This window comes from Pelodiscus sinensis, chromosome 10 (genome assembly GCF_049634645.1).
Source record: "Pelodiscus sinensis isolate JC-2024 chromosome 10, ASM4963464v1, whole genome shotgun sequence".
Taxonomy (NCBI): Eukaryota; Metazoa; Chordata; order Testudines; family Trionychidae; genus Pelodiscus; species Pelodiscus sinensis.
In genome coordinates, this window is record NC_134720.1 from 20,285,335 (window position 1) to 20,305,982 (window position 20,648).

General features: G+C 40.4%; 1 protein-coding gene across 2 annotated transcripts in view; it reads right to left on the minus strand.

Moving 5' to 3' along the window:
- The window catches only part of DNER (delta/notch like EGF repeat containing), a 297,002-nt gene extending 283,158 nt beyond the window's left edge, over positions 1–13,844 (minus strand). Inside the window, exon 1 of one of the 2 annotated variants that reach the window (XM_075937624.1) lies at positions 13,489–13,844. In XM_075937624.1, coding sequence (XP_075793739.1) covers positions 13,489–13,728 — 240 coding nt within the window. In that variant the 5' untranslated portion in view covers positions 13,729–13,844. The remainder of the gene's footprint in view (positions 1–13,488) is intronic. The other variant, XM_075937623.1, reaches the window with a different exon arrangement.
- Positions 13,845–20,648: the final 6,804 nt, after the last annotated feature.

Below are 20,648 nucleotides of genomic sequence, written 5' to 3' on the forward strand. Positions count from 1 at the left end.
GCCAAGCAGTGTGTGTTCTGGAATTTCTCACTACACATGGCCAACTAGGTTCACATTTTTTTTAAAGTTTCATGCCTCTACTGTCTCAAACCCATACTTCTTTTTTAGGTGGGCTAACATTCTTAAATTGCTGTTGGCCAGCATGGACTCCCAACAGTGTTCTGCAGCTATGCTGGCAACCACGAACATGCTGAGGCTGGTGGGGCTGTGTTTCAGCACCTATAGCCAGAGGAATTTGGCTTTGGATTCCACACACTGCATCACAGAAGAGATGATGTGGAAGCAGCAGCAAGTCCTGCAGCAGCTGCAGGAGCTTCAGCAGCCAAACAAGAAGGATGAGAAGAAAGACACAGAACAATTGCTAGTACAAGAACAGTTTCTGGAAAAACTTTTAACTGGAGAGTTCCATTTCTGGTCTCAGGAAATCAGTGTGCAAAGGTGGAAAAGGGTCATTCTAATGACATGCGACAACCAACAGGGGCAAGAGAATTTCAGGATAGGGAAACACATTTGATTAAGATATGTGCTCAACTAGCTTACAGTGCTTCAGCAGCAATCTATTAATATGGAGATGCTCATTGTCACATTTATCTTGAAAGCTAGCCACATCCAAATGCTACTGGATCATAGCCAAACAATTCAACGTAGAGAAACTGATTGTTGGGGGCACTGTTATGCAGGTCTGCGATGCCATAGAAATGGTATTCTTGCACGAGGTTATAAAGCTTCGTAATACTCAGAGATTGATGGCTTTGCATGCATGGGATTCCCAAACCATATTGGAGGTAGTTCATAAGAACCATGTGTCTACTAGTTGCCTCCCCTATCAGGGCTCTCACTTGATAAATAGAAATGGGGAATTTTCCTAGGTGTGCCAAGTGCTGGTTGTCCACAAAGGCAGCTATAGTGCAGAGTGGATAAAAATCAGTGATTTAAAATAAATTAAAAATCATTTTTTAAACATTTATAAAATCAATAAAATACTAAATTGCTCATTTTAAGACAGTTACAATTAAATCTCATCACAAACATTCTACACCTACACTTTCAATCTCATAAAAATGAATTAATAGCTCTAATCCCTCCAGCCTAACTACTAGCTCTTGCTCCTTGAAAGTTCTGGGTTTTCAATTTCTGTTTCTCAACAGATTGACATGTGCCAAGACACAGACAGGCTGGATTTAAAAAAAAAAAAAAAAAAAAAAGACAGAACTATGTAGCATTTTAAAGACTAACAAGAGGCTGGATAGGATTGGTTTTGTTCTGTGGTTATTTGGTAATGGACATAGGCCAAGAACTACAGTGGAGTCAGTTAAGACATTGTTGTAAAGACAGGGAGATAATATATAAGAAAGGACAGAAGCAGAGTAGAAAGGAACAGTGAAGTGGACTGGACAGGGAAGAGATTATTCAGTACACACAGAGCTTCTTCTATTCTCTCCCCCCGCACACACACACACTCCTCACCCCCCACACACTTTTATTACAGAAAAACTGCCATGGCTTCTGACCTTAACTGGGAATATTTTGAAGAAATTTGTTCCCTGGGTAAATAAGGAAAACGTGTCAAGTATAAGCAGTGCAAGATGATGATGCAGGGCTTAGTTGCAAGAATGAATCATCATAAGGAAAACTGCTTACTGGGAGAAAATTATGTGGATGAAGATGTAGATATGTCTGAAGAACAATGTAGATCAACTGGTTAGTAATGTGAATAATTCACTTTGCAATGCATTGTTGTTCAAGACTCTCTTTATGCCTTTTATTAGAAGTGTGATTTAACAAGTAAATTCCCAAGCTGTTGGTTACATTGGATGTTATTAGAAAAAAGGATTATCTTAGTTATTCCTTATGGCTTGTTTAATTAGCTAAGTAGGTCAAGAATCTATTACCTAAGTATATGGTATAGAAAGCTGACCTAAGAGAAATCTAGAGTTGATAGTTGCCACTTAGTGTCAGTTTCTTATTTCATATTACAAAATATATGCCCCTTATTTTGGAAAATCATGGCTACAGACCATAATGGTGATGCCATAATTCTATTCCCTATTTTACTTCAGCATAACTCAGCTTTTCCAAGAGAACTATATCCTATACTTGTTTTCTCAAAAAGTGCCCGTGGGTTCAATGGGGCTTACTCCAAAATTAAAAGCACGCTAAACAATCAGATCTGGATCCTTGTTGAAAAAAAAAAAGTAAATAATAGAGTAACTGAATAATAGAGTGCAAAGAACAGAGAAGAAGAATGACTATTCAAAAAACATTTATGAATTTTGTTTCAGGATCCCATTTAAGCATGTTGTCCATCTGCAACTACTTCAGAGTCATCACTGGCATTTTTACCAGCAGTGCTGCAACAACACATATTACAGACAACAACATTTTGGTAACAAGCAAAAGATTTCAATCATCCAGTAAATCATTGCTACAGATGAGTTTGTCATAAGGACCAACAAGACACCACAGATGAAAAGATTACTTAGTTCATTTAAACCACAGGTATGCCTCTTCACATTATCATCAATAAATTGAAATTGGTTGCGTCTTTACTAGGGATGTGAAAGGTTAACATCACCCTTAACAGGTGATGTTTACCATTTCTGGTTAACTGGTGGAGGCTGGAGCAGATCCCTGCCCGCCGTGGCAGGGGGATGCTCCAGCCCTGCGAAGCTCGCCACTGACAGGAGCTGCTCCAAGTGTCCAGAACAGCCCCTGTCTGCAATGGGCCTGGGCGCATCACAAGCAGGGAAGGACTGACCCAGACATCCAGACCAGCTCCTGTCCGCAGTCGGAGAGGGACAAGCCTCTGGCTGTGGTGAGGCATCACTTCAGCCTAGTTGTGGTGCGGGGTATGGGGGAAATGCTCCAGCACAGCTGGCCTGGAACACCCCCCCTTTAATTGGTTAATCAATTAAACTTGACATTTCACCAATTAAATAGGATTTTAAATCCCTAGTCCTTACAATCAAGCTATACTCCACCTGCTAGAGCAGACATTGGTGGAAGGTTGCCAGATTATAGTGTAAGAGAAGGAACCTGAACAGTGTGCAAAAGACTCAGAGGGGAAATTTGCCAGTTTAAGCCTTGGTGGGTGGAGCAATGTACACAATAATCCAGTAACATGTGCCTGTGTGACAACAGAAGATGGGGTTACATATCTTTCAGAAACGATAGATACAATTGGGAAATGCCCACACAACAGAATATTTAAAAGCAGTGGCAATGAAAGCTTTAATATACTGCAAACAAAAATGTAACTGTCATATGCGCAGTTTTGTCAGACAATGCTGCCAACATGGCAAAAATGAGAAGATATTTAGAAGAAATCGAAGTATCCTACTTAATAACATATGGCTGCAGTGCTCATCTAATGCATCTTTTAGCCAAAGACTTAAGTATGTCTACTCCAGGAATAAAAGAAAGTGTCACAAAATGTTTCCATTTCACTTCTGCTTCACTGAAGAGAGTAGGAGGATCCAAACCAATTCTCCTTCAGAATATCTCATGGACTTCTGTGATTGATTGTTTTGATCACTTTTGTAAGGACTGGCCTATTCTCACAGGGATTGGATGAGATACTTCCATCTATTTAAAGTATTTAGCATTGGATTAAAGAGGAATGCAGAAGATATGTTCAGTATACTGAAACCTATTATCCATAGCCTTAACCAAACTTCAGTGAAATTACTGCTTCATTGCTCAATGCATGGAGCCCTGAGCCTCTGACTGGGGGGGGGAGCTGATTAATCACCTGTGAAGCTGTGTTGCCACACAGCTTAGAGGTAACACTGGTTACAAGATCTTTGGATGAGGGTGAAAGCAGTAGATATTGTATATCTAGATTTTAGTAAGGCTTTTGATATAGTCTCACCTGATCTTCTCATTAATAAACTAGGGAAATACAACCTTGATGGAGCTACAATAAGGTGGGTGCATAACTGGTTCCCAGACAGTAGATATCCATGGTTCACAAATTGTGAGCGCAATTTGCATACCTTCTTCGAAAAACCCCTCACAGCGTAGCTATACCCTTAGAAAGTATCTGACTGTGTCTGTATTGGAGTGCTCAATGTAACTATGAAGTATTAGATATTGATACATATTTCAAAGGAAAATAAATACTCATCTACAAATCATCAGAAATCATTCCAATACACAGAGAAGTAAAGCAATGAAAATGGAAAATGTAATGAACATGTAAAATAGCATTTTAGAGTGTCACTACAGCCCGTAATCATTCAGCTACCTCAAATCTTTCGGCAAGTTTCTTTTGCATCTTTAATGACATAACTGTAAGCCAATTCAACATCTGAAATTCTCTTTATATCAGACAGTTCTTGGGAGCCACATAATTTTCATGATGTAATGACCTGCATATGATTCAAAGAAGTGTTTTGCATAGATTTCAATGGGCTATTTAAGTAGATTGAACAGAACTTAAACTGTCAAATTTATCTTAATTATTTGCATATCTGAGACATAACATTTGGTTCTTAAGTAATTTTACCCTTCCTTTACAGGAACTGAGAACAATTCAATTAGATAACTTATTACAAACATTTGGACCCTGCTCATATGGCAATTTTTATGATAATGCCCACAATTTTTCAAGAGACAACACCAACTTTAAAAAATATCCCATTGCAGTTATTGGGAATATCAAAGTTTATAATAACTCAAAGAAATTGTAGGTAAGGTGGGGGATAATTTGTTGACTCTATCAAAGCTATATCCTGTCCCAAAATACTGCTGAAAATGCACCAGTTTCAGTGCAGGCAGGGGCTTCAAAGTCTCTGTAACAGAAAAGCAGAATTTGCACCTAAAGAAATACAAAAGAGGTTATATAAAATTAATAAGGTTATTTAATATAACAATATCACCAATACCGGTGCCATGTGCAATATATTTTCTACATCTAATAAAAAATAGATCACTATAATTGGCAAGTAACTTCTTTTATTGTTATATATACTCTGAGTTCTGTAATTTCCACTTCTCATCTGATGAAGTGGGTTTTACCCACAAAAGCTCATGACATAATAAATTTGTTAGTCTGTAAGGTGCCACAGGACTGCTCATTATTCAGACCACTGTAAACATCATCACAAAGTCAATATAAGAGTATTGTGAAATTTGAAACCAGAGTTCAGTGGTCTGTTCCCTACAGAATTCAAACCATCCAGCCATCAACTGAGTAACCAGACAATCAAAAGTGTCTCAAAAAATGTGGCTGAAACACTATCAACCAGGTTTGGCAGAGTTAGGCTGTTTTAAAAATTGCACATCAGTATTTAATTATTCTTGAAATAGCATAAACGACGTACAGCAACACCTGGAAATGATCTAACAGGATCTCCATCAAAGAAATAAAAAGGAAAGAAAAGAACCAAGGAACATCACATCTGGGCTGTGTCTACACTGGGCCACTTATTCTGGAAAATCAACCGCTTTTCCGGAATAAGCTGCAAGCTGTCTACACTGGCCCTTGAATTTCCGGAAAAGCAACGATGCTCTACTGTACAAAATCAGCCGCTATTCCGGAAAAACTATTCTGTTCCCGTTCAGGCATAAGTCCTTATTCCGGAACAGTGTTCCGGAAAAGGGCCAGTGTAGACAGCCCAGTAGTCTTTTCCGGAAAAAAGCCCCGATCGCGAAAATGGTGATCGGGGCTCTTTTCTGGAAAAGCGCGTCTACATTGGCCACAGACGCTTTTCCGGAAAAAGGACTTTTCCGGAAAAGCAGCCTGCCAATGTAGACGCTCCTTTTCCGGAAAAACTGAAAACGGAATAGTATTCCGTTTTAAGCATTTCCAGAAATTCATGCCAGTGTAGACACAGCCCTAGGGAAAAAACACAACCAAAAAATCAGTATTAATACTTATGGTCTGATATTTTGAAAGACTGTATGAGTTAATAGTGCTGTTGTTCACCAGGGGTCTGGTAACAAGGTCTCAGGAACCTATGCTATGCTGGAGAATGAATGGAGAGCCAATTGTCTTACATCAAAATGATGTCCTTTAATAGTACAGTCTACTCTTATAAACAGATAATAAGTAACAAATGGACCATATGAATGCAACTAAAACACATTCAGTGACTGCCTAGAAATGTTAGAAAATGCCATCAAACAATTAAGAAATTGGAAATGGCCAAAAAAAGATTTAAAACATCATATGTCAATTGCGAGTACAGGCCTAAAACAACTCACCTCCTAACAGGAGCAAGAAACACACCAAAGAAGGAATGGAATATATTAGGGCATGATGTGAAGGCAAAGTACATCTTAAATCTTCTAGCAGAAGAGACTGAAGGATGTCTAGAGACTCAAAGCTGTGTAGTGCAACCAGTAAATCAAACGTGTTTACATCATAGAGGCATTATATTGTACAGTGAGGAAGAAATAGATTTCATCTTGGTAACCTTAGTATGACCAAAGACACGGAGTGGCTAACTCTAATCTATCTCTGGAAATGTCATTTTCTAAGCCACTCCACTACCTGCATACAAGGACTGCTCAGCAGGCAAAGCCCCACATCTGGGGCCAAGAAGGGCATAAGGAGGGGAAAGTCCTGCCTATGCACTGGGTTCCCTACAAGTAGAATTAGATTCTTGAGTGCCAGCACAAGGCACTGACTCCTGAGTGGTGCTTCCTGGCTGGGTTGAAAAATTCTGATTGAGAGAGGCTCCATCTGACATGGTGGTACAGTAGCTGCATGTGATGCAGGTCACAAGGAGAGAAGACCTCTGGCACCTGCAGAGCCCCAGCAAATGAGCAGGAGGTTCAGGCGGGGAGAAGGTTTCTCAGATAAGATGATAGTGCTGGTGAAAAATCAGAGAGTAGCATTTGCTAGGAGGGAACAGAACAATCTTCAAATGTTAGAAGAGCACTACTGTCAAGAGGGGATAGGAAATTATTTAGTGTAATACATAGCAACAACAAGTAAAGGAAAGGAATTAAGAAAAAAAACACAAGCTGAAATGTCAGGAAAATTCACAGCAAGATGTATTAGCATATGAGAGTCTCTCAAAGGAAGAGATGGAAACCACATTGTCATGGGGCTATCCACATTTCCACATCTATGGAAATATGCCCATGAATATGCATGACTGGAAAATGATTTATTCAAAATATTGTGGAAGGTATCATTTGAATAGTTATAATCTATTGAATTATTTCCCCATTTGTGTGCATGTATTGTTTCTGTATTTGAAGTTAGAAATATGAAGTATAAACCTGTTTTATTAAAAGAGACATACTAAGTGAAGACAATTAAGGCTATTTCAGAAAGCTAATCGCTCATAAAAAAAAGACAATGATCTGCATATTGGACTGTTTTCCCTTTGGACCTGTCCATGGGAGAGGCTGCAAGTCCCCACAAGGGCATGTGTTTAGGTCATCCAATGCTGGAACCCATTTTGGTCCTTCTATTTTCCCCACTAGCAGTCAGAAAAAGTTTAAATTGATCACAAAGGATTCCCACTTTGGACGAAGTCCACATAAAGGTGGGAAACCAAACAGCAGGGGAATCTGTAAGGAGTCAGGACATCCCTGTTCATCACCCAAGGTGACTGTTAGAAACATCTAAGATTGAACAAGGGGATGGATCAATCCCAGGTTGAGAGGCTTTCCAGACTGTGAAGAAATATTATTAGAACTACTGTCAGAGTAAGGTATTGCATGTAACAAATTTCTTAGTGTTTCGGCTTAACTGGCACGTTTTGTTATTTTGCTTATTACCTTACTTTGCTCTGTGTTCTATTACTTGCAACTGCTTAAATCCTACTTTTTATACTTAATAAAATCACTTTTGTTTATTAAATAAACCTAATGTAAATAATTGTTACCTGTGGGAACAAGCAGCTGAACATCTCTCTTTACATAAGAAAGAGGGCGGACAGTATGAGCTTGCTCTGTGTAAAACTTCATACACAGCACGATGGATTAATCTGGGCTTCTGGTCCCACTGGGGCTCTGCACCTGGGTGCTGTAACAAGTCCCTTTGACAGAGCCTTCCCAGAGCTGAGCTGACCTCTGTGTCTGTATTACTCTTCTGAGGCTTCAATGCTGGAAGAGGCTTTATGGCCTGGCTGAGCAAGACAGAGTACAAGGGGCTCCCAAGAAGGTTAGCTCAGTGTTTCAGCACATCAAGTGACAGTCACTAGGTATTTATAAAACCCGACAAAACTACAAAAAATGTACTGGATGTAAAAATCCCACAGTGAAAAAGGGATGGAAAGGATAGGGTTGCCAGATAGGTCAACAACAAAAAAATACCGAACTCATCCCCCCCGAAAAAAAAAACACCAGGAAAAAATTCTGTTGAGGGAAAAAAAGGGGGAAACCAAAGTTAAGAAAAAAAATGGCCCCACGCGCCTCACTTCCCTGCCCCCCACCAGACGCGGCAGTGGAAAATTGTCCCCGCTGGGCTTCCGTCCAAGGGAAACAGGAAATACCAGACATTTCACATGTCCAGTATTTTCTGTTGTTTTTTTTTAACCTGATGGGGAACCCAACTAACAGACAGTCCGGGCGAAAACCGGATACCGGACAACCCTAGGAAAGGATTGCTGAGATATTTGCTTGCCAAACTTTCAAGTTTCCATGAACTTGTTAATCAAATGGAAAGAATCTATTGTCTCGGGATACTTTAAAGGTGATTTTTAAGGGAATTTTGTCTATGGTTAGTATATTTTTGCACTAAAACAATTAAGAACAAAAGTTAAAAGATGGTATATCTGATGCTACATTTAACATTTAAAAGCATCTCCAATTCACACTCGGGATCTCTCTTTCTTTATGTTCCATTTTATATAAAAACATTGTTCAGAGTCATAATTAAGCGAATAGAAAACTTTTTCTTTTGCAGATGCAGAAAGCTGTCCAGCAGGAGGAGCACAAGAAAATATTCTCTTAATTGCTAGCATAATACAAGTGCTTCTTGCAGTAATATTAGTCACAGGATCCCAAATTATTTAAGAAATTAAAACCAACATGTGAGATTATCTTCATGTTAGGTTAACTGAGGAAAGATAACTGAAGTGACTTGTGTGAAAGTGAACAGAGTAGCAGCAAACCCAAGAACAGAACTCAAATGCTGATAGCCAGTTCTGACCTCCACCCAAAAGACAATACTTGTTCTCTGCTTTGATTACACTATTGAAGAAGTCTAGGAACTAAGGTTATAAAACCATATTGTCAGAAAGAAAAGAAGAGGGTATATTTGACAACTGAGGGAAAAGGAAAATAATTTATTTTCAAGCAAAAGGGCAAAAAATAAAAATGATAGAAGTACCTGACAGTAGCTCCTTAAAAGTATTCAGCAGAACAACAAATAGCAGTTTCTACAAGAGATAGATCCATTAGTGAAACTATCACTAAAAGTGATTAATGTAAAAAAAACTGTGCCTGATAGGTTCATTTTATCTTTTTTTTAAATCCAACTCTATCATGGAATTCTTTATTCCCTTGTAACTGTTTTGATTCTTCTGTCTCTGAAGTTAACAATGCCCTAATCCAAATGACTTTCCATATAGCATATGTTCTAACTGAATACTGTACATAGGCTAAACAACAATCTGTCTCTTTCAAGAAATAATTTTATTGTGTTTTACACATATTAAATCGAAGAAAAAATACAGCACTCTCTCTCTCTCTCTCTCTCTAGCCAAGCATTATCTTTTGGTTTTTAACACCAGAAATATAATATATGACTAACAACAACATAATTTTAACATCTTATGATACCCTTGTTTTCATTAGATATACATTTTCCTCATGCCAAATTCTTTCAGAATAAAGCTAAAAACTTTCCAATTGGTTTCAATTTCTCCAGAAGAGCCAAATGTATTGTAAAAAAAGTTTGCAATACATAAAAGCAAAAAATTAACTTCTTAAGTAAAATTGTCACTCCATTATTTGTGTGTAATGAAAGCCAGGCATATTCTTGAATGTGCAATCTAAAAATATTACATACAGTAGTAAGAAAAACTAGAAGTTTTCTAGACAACATATATCAAAACTATCTACAAGTAATTTTGATGTATGCGCAAACAGATAATGATTTTTTTCTTCCGCTCAGTAGAAAATAGTTACCACAGCAACCGCCACATCTCACGGAAAAATGGTTGCTCAAAACAAAACAAAAAACACAGAAGTGAAAGATTGCATTTGGTGATAGAAAAGATGTGGATTTCAAAAATATCTCAAGTGAATCTGGTGTGCCAATTTCCTTCATCACTTCTTTCCACCAAGAACACTGTAAAGTGCATAAAAACATGGATACAGTTAATACATTACAGAGAAAGTTCTGGGTAACTTCCAACTGTGATTATGTTATCAGTCATCTGACAGCACCTGCAGAGAAGAGTGCTAGCAAGTCCTCTTCTGACCAGACTATTTACCTACTTACATCAAAGTAATGTAGAATCAGATGAACTGTTCGTTCATCTTTTTATTACAGAAAGGGAAGAGAGTTAAATCAGGTCTGTATTTTAATTTGTTTTCAGAGAGCAAACGTATGAGATGATATTCCACTTCCATGACAAATTGCAGTAATGCAAATTTACTATCTTCAGATCACTAGTGACTTAACTATTTTAGCGTAACTGGACTCATTACTTGGGTTTGTTTCCCCTCATCTTCCCCCCACTTTAATAATTTAATAACATCTTCAACAGTACATTGAGATGCCTCTGCCCGAGACCGGAGCTTTACATTTGAAACAATCTTCCTTATTTAGCACCCAGTTCTCTCACACCCCTTTTTAGAATTTTAATTCCTCGTGTCTTAGAATCCACTTGAGATGGAAAAGTTCAATCAACAGAGTACACCTGTTTTCACCGGTGAGGTGCTGTGTTTTTTTTTTAAACTGCTAAAAAGAAAGGCATCTGAACTACTACCCAATTAATTAATTCTTATTTATTTCTCATTTCCCACTTCCCACTTTGATAAAATGAGAATAACCTTTTTTGTATGCATCTACCTGCAATATTTTACTTATTCATTTTTAGGCAGATGCTTTGTTCTCTCCTCCTTTACAACTGTGTGCGTGTGTGGGGGGAGGGTTAATCACTTTTCAGAGTGAACTAAAATGTTTATGTTTAATCCCTGTCAATAAGGACTGAAGATGAATTTCTTTTATCTTTTGTATAGAATGTTTCCCTTATAAAATTATTGTTCCATAAGTTAAAATAAAAGTCAGTGATATTTCAAAGAAACATTTTATAAACAATAACCATAGCATTAGCCCTTGCACATTGTTTAATAAAAATTATGCTTGTATATTCATTATCTATTTTCTCGGGTTACAAAGAAATTCATTCCTCTCCTCTGCCAAAGCCCCAGATATAACATCTCCTGCAGGTTATGACGCCAGTAGGTGTTAAATATTTTTATAAATTGTAAGAGAGCCATTTATCCTTCAGTCATGGATTTCAGACACTCAAGAATAACCGCAATTGGCAGCAGCACACAAGCAACTTTGTCTTTTCTAGAGCAGAAAACACAATAAACCCAAGTACTCATAGTCTTACTAGCAAGACTGCTATAATTTGCCAGAGGGGGGATTCTATTTAACCCACTTCAATCTCTCCGATTTTGCAGAACCTGATTAACATTAATATTTTGACTTTCATTGTTAAAAGGAAGCAAGTAAGAGATTTTAGGACAAGCACAGAAGTATTTATTTCTAAAATGCCTACAGTTAACAGTGACTTTCAATATCATCCACAGAATGCTCATTACTGAACCTGACACATTATATTCATGTCTTATTAAAAAAGAAATCTGTCCTCTCCACCCACACAAGGTAACTACAGCTTTGATATGTTGTGATTTAGCCAACATACATTTAACAACAAAACAAAATCATGCTAGTCCTGTTCAGGAGTGTGCTGTAGAGAAAATAAAGAATACAACATTGATATACTTGAAGCAGTTTACTTTTATGTCAATTCCTATAAACCAGGAAATGTTGGCTAAAGAAATGTGAACCAATCTTTGGAAGTGTATCACTATAATAGAACAATGAGAACAACTATCATTTAACCCCTCTCTCTATGTACAATGAAAAGAGAACTGGTGGGATCAATGGAGAGATTTAATCTCTATTTTACGAGTTACCAAAGACATTTAATAATTAGAGACAAAATGCAAGGATTATGAAAAAACCTCTTCATAGGATGGTCAGCATTCACTAAGGTCTTTATAGACCAAGGAATTCAATATTTGTATTAAATCAGCATATGATCAAGCGCATCAGTGAGATTTTACTCATATTCCCTATTGTCCACGTTTTTATTTTAGATGTACTAGACATTTTTCTACACTTAAATTGGCATTTTGATCTTTCTACAGAATGTAATAAGGTGAAACAAAGTGGTACACAAAATGCTGTAGGAAATGCACTTGAAACAAGTAGCCTTCATAAACCTATTAGTTTTTTATATATTCAGTACAATTTTTGTTACCCATTTTTCAAAACATTAACCATTTCGATCTTAAAATGAACAATAAAAATATCACCAAAATTCAAAAAACAAAAAGTGAAGAAAAAAATAAGAACCAGGATAAAATGTTCTGAGTAATCCTGAAAAGCTGCCTAATTTTCTGGGATCAGACCCATTTCTTTCACCTGTTAACAATTTAACCCACCAAGTTGATATTCTTTTATGCAGGGTGGGTTAAAAACATTGAAGGTTTGATATGGCAGTCTTACAAGTCTAGGAACAAAATCCCAACACCTCTGAAAAAGTCAAGCTTAGTTACTCTGAGTAATAGCATCCACCTTAAATATTTAATGGGTTAAAAATTAACAACGTTGGTATGTATTTTTTTTTTTTTAGGAGCTAGAAACTGCAGCTTTAGGTACTGCCCCCGACAGACCGCTATTACGACACCTAAGAATCTGGGCACTTGGTTAAGGAAAGAAGGCCAAACATATGACCAGCAGATAAATACACATCCATCCAAGGAGATATCTGGGTGTATGTATGTATGTATGTATCACGTACACATAAAAGAAGAGAAGGCAGCTCAGACAGGCGCATACTACACAGCGGTATAATGTTCAGATGGCTTGAGATGATTACAGCCACTGTGTAGAGGACAGTACATACCATATTTGCCGATTAATAATGCAAAACCACTGATGTCCATGAGTGACAAAAGTGCAGCATGACATACAAGCAGCGGGGAGACGGTCAAGACAGATGACCCTCCAGCGGGAGAATGAATGAATGAGCCTCCAGAGACAGACCCAGACCCCGGAGCCGGAGAGAAAGACAGGACAGAGACAGACTCCCGGACACCGAGTCCTAGCGGGCAGGCAGAGCGAGGCAGACAGTCCGACAGACACAAGGGCAGGCAGGGACAGAGCCAAGGGCACGAGAGGAACAGACACCAGGGCACAGCGAAGGGCAGGGGCGCAGCCAGGGGGCTGGCGGCCGGGCACGAGCAGGCGGCTCCCCGTACAGCCCCTCTCCCACTTACCTGGCAGTGGGTGCCGGTGACCCCGGCGGGGCAGGCGCAGCGGTAGGCGGGCTGGGGCGGCGACAGGCGGCGGGCAGTGGCGGGGGGCCGGGCCGGGGCCGCGGAGCAGGTGCCGTTGTTCCCGCAGGGCTGGCTGAGGCAGGGGTCCCCCGTGGGCTCGGGGGGCGCGGCGCTGCCCAGCCCGGCGCGGCGCTGGGCCAGGCTGAGCAGCAGCAGGAGGAGCGGGGCGGCGCGGGGCATGGCGCTGCAGCCCGGGTCTCGGGGCCGCTGTGCGGCGGCGGGCAGAGGACAGGCGGGCAGGCGGCAGCTCCCAGGCGCCGCTTCCCGAGCAACTTGCGGGCGGGGACTAGGGCGGGGCGGGGCCGGGCTGCCGGCATCCATCCCGCGCAGTGCCCGGCAGAGGGCGCCTGGGAGCGAGACGGGGGGGCTGGAGGGAACTCGGGGCGCCCCCCCCCCCCCCCCCCGTGAGAGCAGCGTGGGGCCAGGCCCCTTGTCACGGGTGGGGCCGCGCCTGCCGCCCTGGGGGGGACGGTGGAGCCGGCACAACCTGCCTAGTGTCCGGGCGGGGCTGGCGCCTTGCAGGGGTGAACGATGCAGCCCGGGGCAGCACCCGCGAGTGGTTAGAGCAGCAGCGCGCTGAACCCGGCCCGTGCTCAGTGGCCTCCTGCGGCAGCACCAAGGGCGCCTCAGGCTCCCGCTCCCAGCAAGGCAGGCACCGGGAGCGGGCTACAAGCGGGGGCAGCCGCATATCGACCCTAGCACGGATGCCTGAGTGTCCTGAATCGAATGTGCAAGTGATGACGTGGGTGGTGTTTCAGTATCCTAAGCTTACGCGAACGATATAAGAAATTAGCAGGCGTCAGGCTTTGGGGATGTCACCAGTCATAGCCACAGCCCCAAGAAGCATCAGGGCCCAGTGGCGGAAGGTGCTGCATAAACGGCTCGTATGGGACTGCCCGTGCTGAAGAGCGTTTACAATTTGAATGTTATTTATTATCTAAAAATATGAACAGCTAGTTAGTCGTAATGCTAAATGAGGATCCAGCTATAGGCTGATAAAGTGTGAAAGGTGCATTTATGAATTGTCTTTGGGTGAGGACACGTCACAAAACTCCCACAGAAACTGCAGTCGCAGAAGATTCACTTTTTCCTTTACTTGGTGGATTTTAAAATAAGTGGTCTACATGTTGCTTTTCTGCAGATTTCTTTTGCCCCTGAGTAGCACTGAAACACATGTTCTGTAGTTTGCCATGAGGAGCATGGAGGTAATGGATACTATTGTATGGTTGCTCCTGCACAAGGCTTTTAAACCTGTAATAAGGCTTCCCCTCAGATCTCTGGCACACCTTCCCAAGAACAAGGGAATACTGCTGACATCAATCTGCAATACTTTTTGGGAAACTTATTCTAACACAAGGCCGGATATTTGGCACTTCTCCTACAAATGATGACTGAAACCTGTATCATGGCCTGAAATAATTGAAAACGCTTCTTGAATTGAAATGAACTGAAAACTCAGCTGGACTGTTTGCAGCCTAGACACAGTACTGGAGTCATATATCTGAGGGAAAATGAACTACCATTGCTTTTTCATAACCTTGTGGCTCTCTATTTTCGTATCTTATTTCCACTGCATTTTAATGTTACATTTTCTGTGCCATACCAACTCCCTCTGCTGACCCAATTCTTACCATTTTTCAGTTTCACCAATTCTTTTTAATTGCTTTTGTCTGGAGCCCCAATTCCCAGATGAGTAACAAATAATGCTTCTGATTCCAAGTACAATTTAATTATCTGTGTGTGCATGCACCCTCTTATTTTCCCCTAACTTTCTTCTGAAATCAGTGTTTTTTGATGCATCCTATAGTTCTCTGATCTACTCTTTTTTTCCTTCATGAAATCTTTGGGAAAAGACATGAATGGTGGAATGGGCAGGCCTTATTCATCTTTCCAAAATTCTACTAGATAGTAGCAAACCCAGATGCTAATAACAGTCAAAGACAAACAATTTCAGTCAGATTATCTCTTGTATGACTCAAAACCACACATGCTGTTGCTTCCTATAGAAGCTCTTACAACAATATGGCTACGTCTACACTGCAGGCTTTTTGCGCAAGACCAGCTGTTCTTGCGCAAAAACTTGCCGGGTGTCTACACTGCATGCCCGTTCTTGTGCAAATAAATTTACAGTACAGCATCGGAAAACAGGGCTTCTCCCAGAAGAGTTATTCCTCTCCCCACAAGGAATAAGCCCTCTTGAACAAGAGCTCTTCCACAGGAAGGCAGTGTAGACAGGCAACATGATTTTCTTGCACAAGAAACCCCTATGGCTAAAATGGCCATCAGAGCTTTCTTGCGCAAGAGAGCACCATGGATGGTCTTGAGCAAAAGCACATCTCTTCCACAACAGCACATGGCAGTGTGGACGCGCTCTTGCGGAAGATCTTTTGCACAAGAACTCTTGCACAAAACAGTTCTTGCGCAAGAAGCCTGCAGTGTAGACATAGCCACAGTGTATTACTTGAATGAACTTTTTCTCCGATACTTTATCTTAGGTTTCCTTGCTACCATCCCTTCTCAGGGGATTGCCTACCAAGGTTTATTCATCAGAACTCTGGAAATGCTGGGACATAAGGATTGCTGTACTACATGACATGAATGATACATCTAGTCTTTTTCAGTGGCCAGGACCAAGTGCTTCAGATGGAGAAAGAAGAAATTCCATAATGAGTATTTATGCAATGTCCAGCATATAAAGGAAGTTTCTCTCTCAACTCTGGTACATGCCCTGAGGCATGAGGATTTATAACTCTTATTAAAATGTTTTACTCTAATATAACTATGGATGTTCTCATTAATATAGTTCTCTAATTATTTTAAAAGTGTATATTATTGAGGGCAAGAGTTTATTGTGGTTATAAATTCTGAAGTCTAATTATGCCCTGTATAAAAATATCCTTTTCTAATTTAAAACATAGTGCCTTTAAATTTTATTGAATGATCTCTTGCTTTTTCATTATGAGAAAGGGTAAGTAGGTCCACCTGATTTACCCTATCTTTATTAGTTGGCATACCTCTATTATATCTGCTCTTATCTATCTTTTCTCTGAATTAAATATTCCCACTCTTTTCAAGTATCAGAGGGGTAGCTGTGTTAGTCTGAATCTGCAAAAGCGACAAGGAGTCCTGTGGCACCCTGTAGACTAATATGCTCCAATAAATCTGTTAGTCTTCAAGGTGCCACAAGACTCCTCACCACTCTTTTCAATATCGCTTCATATGGAATTTTTGCCATGCCACTAATTCATTTTTGTTGCCCGGCTCTGGATTCCTTATATTTCTGCTAAAACTCTTAAGCAGAATGATCAGAAGTTAATGGTCTGCCATGAGAGGATGTACTACTGATTTGTATTATAACACTGTGATATTTTCAGTATTATTTTCTAACCCAGTCCTTTATTTATATGATTTTTTTCCTTTTTTGGCTGCAACTGTGCATTGAAAAAACATTTTCACTGAGTAGTCCACAATATCACAAAGGTCACTGTAGTTACAACTGGTTTAGATAGATGTATCTTTTGCTGTTGTAAGTTGTCATAAGCTCCTTGACTTACAACAATGGAAATACTGCCTCAGACCTGTAAGCAATTTATTCCTTCCAGTGTGCATTACCTTATAACTATCAGCCCTGGATTTCATCTGCCATTATGTTCCCATTCACCTAGCTTTGATTGGGCTTTCTGAATTACTTGTAATCATCTTTAATTTTGAGTAACCAAATAATCATGTCATCCACGTGCTTTTCCCCTTTTATAAATAAGTTATAAAGTAAGCATTAAATCATAATTCTGTGGAGTTCCCTAGTCAACTTCTTGTTGTGCTTAAACTGATTATTTGTTCTTGCTCTTTGTCTTCTGAATTTAGTCTGTTTCTAATTCTTAACCTACAAATACTTAGTTTCTTTAATATACTCTGTTTTAATTACTTAGTTTCTTTAATATACCTCTGTTTGAATTACATGCCTACAAGAATTTCAATAGATTGGAAAGACATTGTGAGGAGGAAGGATTGTTTGCCTATTATACAGGAGCCACACGTTTGTCCCTCTTGCACCAATTTTTCTGGCATTGAATATTGCCCCAACATTTGTATTACCAGAATTATCCCGGTACCTTGTTAGCATCTGTATCCAATGTTTTCCCCCTCGGTATAGCAAATAATTTTAAGGAGACTGCATGTTGTTTTATAATACCTCACCCACTTCATTCTTACTCTTGGATGAATACTAGCTGTTCTTGCTTTTTAATGTCATGGGAAATGAAAGTCTAGAACAATGCCTCTTTTAATAACTGGAATAGAATAGGTCCAGAGTAGATATGTCTACAGCATGTGCTGTTGTGAAAGCTGATGCAAATAAATCATTCTTGTTCTGCTTAATTGCTGTCTTTACTCCTTGCAGGTCCAGCTGACCTATCAGCTTTCTTATAGGTTTCCTGCTTTTGATATACTTAGTTTTTTTCTCCATCTAATTGACTATCTAGTTATGCTAAAGTTTGTAAGTAGGGTGACCAAAGGCCCCATTTAGGCCAGAACAGTCTCTTTTTTAGGTCTGATTTTTTTGACAAAACTGGGCATTTGTCCTGATTGCTTTTGCCAGCTGATCACCAACTCCAGGTATAGAAGGGATATGGAAGGCTGTGGAAGGTGGTGGGCTTGCAGTGGGTGGCCCTCAGAAGAGCAGTCCCCCATGCAAGGGGCAGGCAAGTTGTGGGCAGCTGGGGGCTCAGAGAACCAGTCCCGTCGGCAGGCAGCAGGGGGGGCTCATACTAGCATCAGATTCCAGTGGGGAGGCAAGAGGCAGAGAGTGCTAGGATTGGCCCCGCATATGGGAGGGTGGCAGCAGGGTGACTGGGGATGGCTATTTTCCCTCTGGAAAAATATGGTCACCCTTTTTCTGAGGGAAACAATGGACAAGTGCATCATAGTCTTTTCTTCTTCCTAGTGTGTATTAACATTGTCATCTTTCAAATGGGATTGTAGTGATGCAAACTGGGCACCTCTTAGTTCATGCCAGTAGTATCCACCTGGCGGAGTGATAGCACAGCACACTAGTGCATTCAGCTGTTCAGACCCAGGTAGTCTGAACTGCAGGGCTATGTACATTTAGCCTAAGAAGCATTTTAATACATCATCCCCATCTATTGGAAACTGGAGGGAATGCAGAGACCCAAGGATTGATTACCTGCAAAATTGGTCTGATGAACTGTTAAGGGAGTTGTCCTTGCCTCCCAAACTCAGATTTTTAAAAAATGGGGGAAAAAGCCTTGAGTCAAGATAAGATCTCTGCTGGATTCAGCTAGAGTAGCGGTCACCAACCAGTAGATCGGGTAGATTTTGGAACCTTTGACAGGTGAGAGGTTTGGCCGGGAAGCTATCAAGTGCTGGCACTTCATCTGCCCTTCTTAACACTGCTGTGCTGCTCCTGCCCTCTGCCTTGGAGGTGTCCCTCACCCCTGGGAGACTCCTGCTTGCTGTGCAGGGCATGGAAAGAAGAGGAAGAAGGGTTGCTGATGTCAGGGTGCCCCTCTCTCCACCCTGTACCGCATTTCCACAGAGCAGAGGGGGGCAGGGATGGAGAAAGTTTGCTGGCTGCTTTTGGAAGTGGTGCAGGGCCAGGGTAGGATGTGAGCCTGCCTTAGCCCCCTGTACCACCACCCAGAAGCCACCTGTGATAAGTGATGCCCAGTTGGAGCCCACATTTGGAACCCCGGCCCCAGTCCTGAACCCCTCCAACATCCCAAAGTCCTGCTCCCAGCCTGATAAAAGTGAATAAGGATGGGGGAAGGAGGATGGAGTGAGCAAGGGCAGGATGGAGGTGGTGCAAGTGTGTTTTGGGTTTGAGGTAGATCCTGGATTGCACTTAAATTCAAAAAGTGATCTCGTGCTTAAAAAGGTTGGAGACCACTGAGCTAGAGAGTAAGTGTAAGAAGTTCTTAAAAAAAAAAGTAGTCCTGTGGCATCTTAGAGGCTAACCAAAAATATATAGTCTCATAGGGATAGCCGTGTTAGTCTGTAACTTTAAAAGCAATGAGTAGTCCCGTGGTTCTCTCAAGTGCTTATAATGGAACATACAATTTCTGTTCAAACTGTACTTAAATTGTAGATCAGGTATCAGCTATTATAAAGTTAATTAGAAAATTTAGGGTCATCCTTAGGAGGGTACAGAGCCTGAGACAATCCCTCTCCACCCTAGACCCTGTTTATTTTTATATGCAAACAAAAAGTTCTTACCCATTGATTTAATCTGCACACTATATGACCCTCCCTCTCCACATGTTATCCTGTGTATTGCTTCACCATTCCAGCTGTGGCACATCCTCACTGTTGTTCTCTACTGTGTTATTAAATTGTCTGATGCTTGCATGTTTTCTCTCTGTTTGCCAACTTTGACAAAGGAGTGTTTGGTAATCATGATGATTCGTTTAATACTGTCAACTGTGAAAGTCTACATTATTATTTAAAAGTCCGCTATATGTTCCTAAAAGTCAGAGGAGGAATGTATAGTAGCGATTGGGGATAAAAAAAAAAAGTATCAGCTTTCCATCCTGATAGCTAGTGTGAAAAGTAGTAATGCTATAGATAGATGGCCCTAGTGCAGTAATGTTCAGCTATGTGGAAATATGCTAAGGGGATGTCCCTATTACTCATTGGAACTTTCAGTATACTAAATTTTTAGAAAATTATGAAACAATGAAATATTCAAGACAGGTTTTTTAACATTATAAAAAAGCGTTACATGCAAAGGGGCTGCTAATTATTGAACAGAAATCCAAACTATAAAAATTAAATGGATTTCTGGAATTGTCCAATTAGGGTTGTTAATAATCAGTAAAACTGGTTCCTGCAGTTTCTAAAAGGTAACTAAAGCCTGATTTTAAAATTTAGCAAGCAACCTAATCCATCAAACTCACGCAGATTTCTTATTAACTAAATGCATAAAAATACTCCAGATAATTCCCATGTTCTTTACAAGTAGTCATATACAAGAGAAAGGAAAGAGTATAACATTGCTGCCTTATAAGCGTGCTACTCAAAGTTCTATGACCATCCATGACCCTTAAGCCCTGACATTTCAATGGTTTAAAATGAGGAGACTGTGA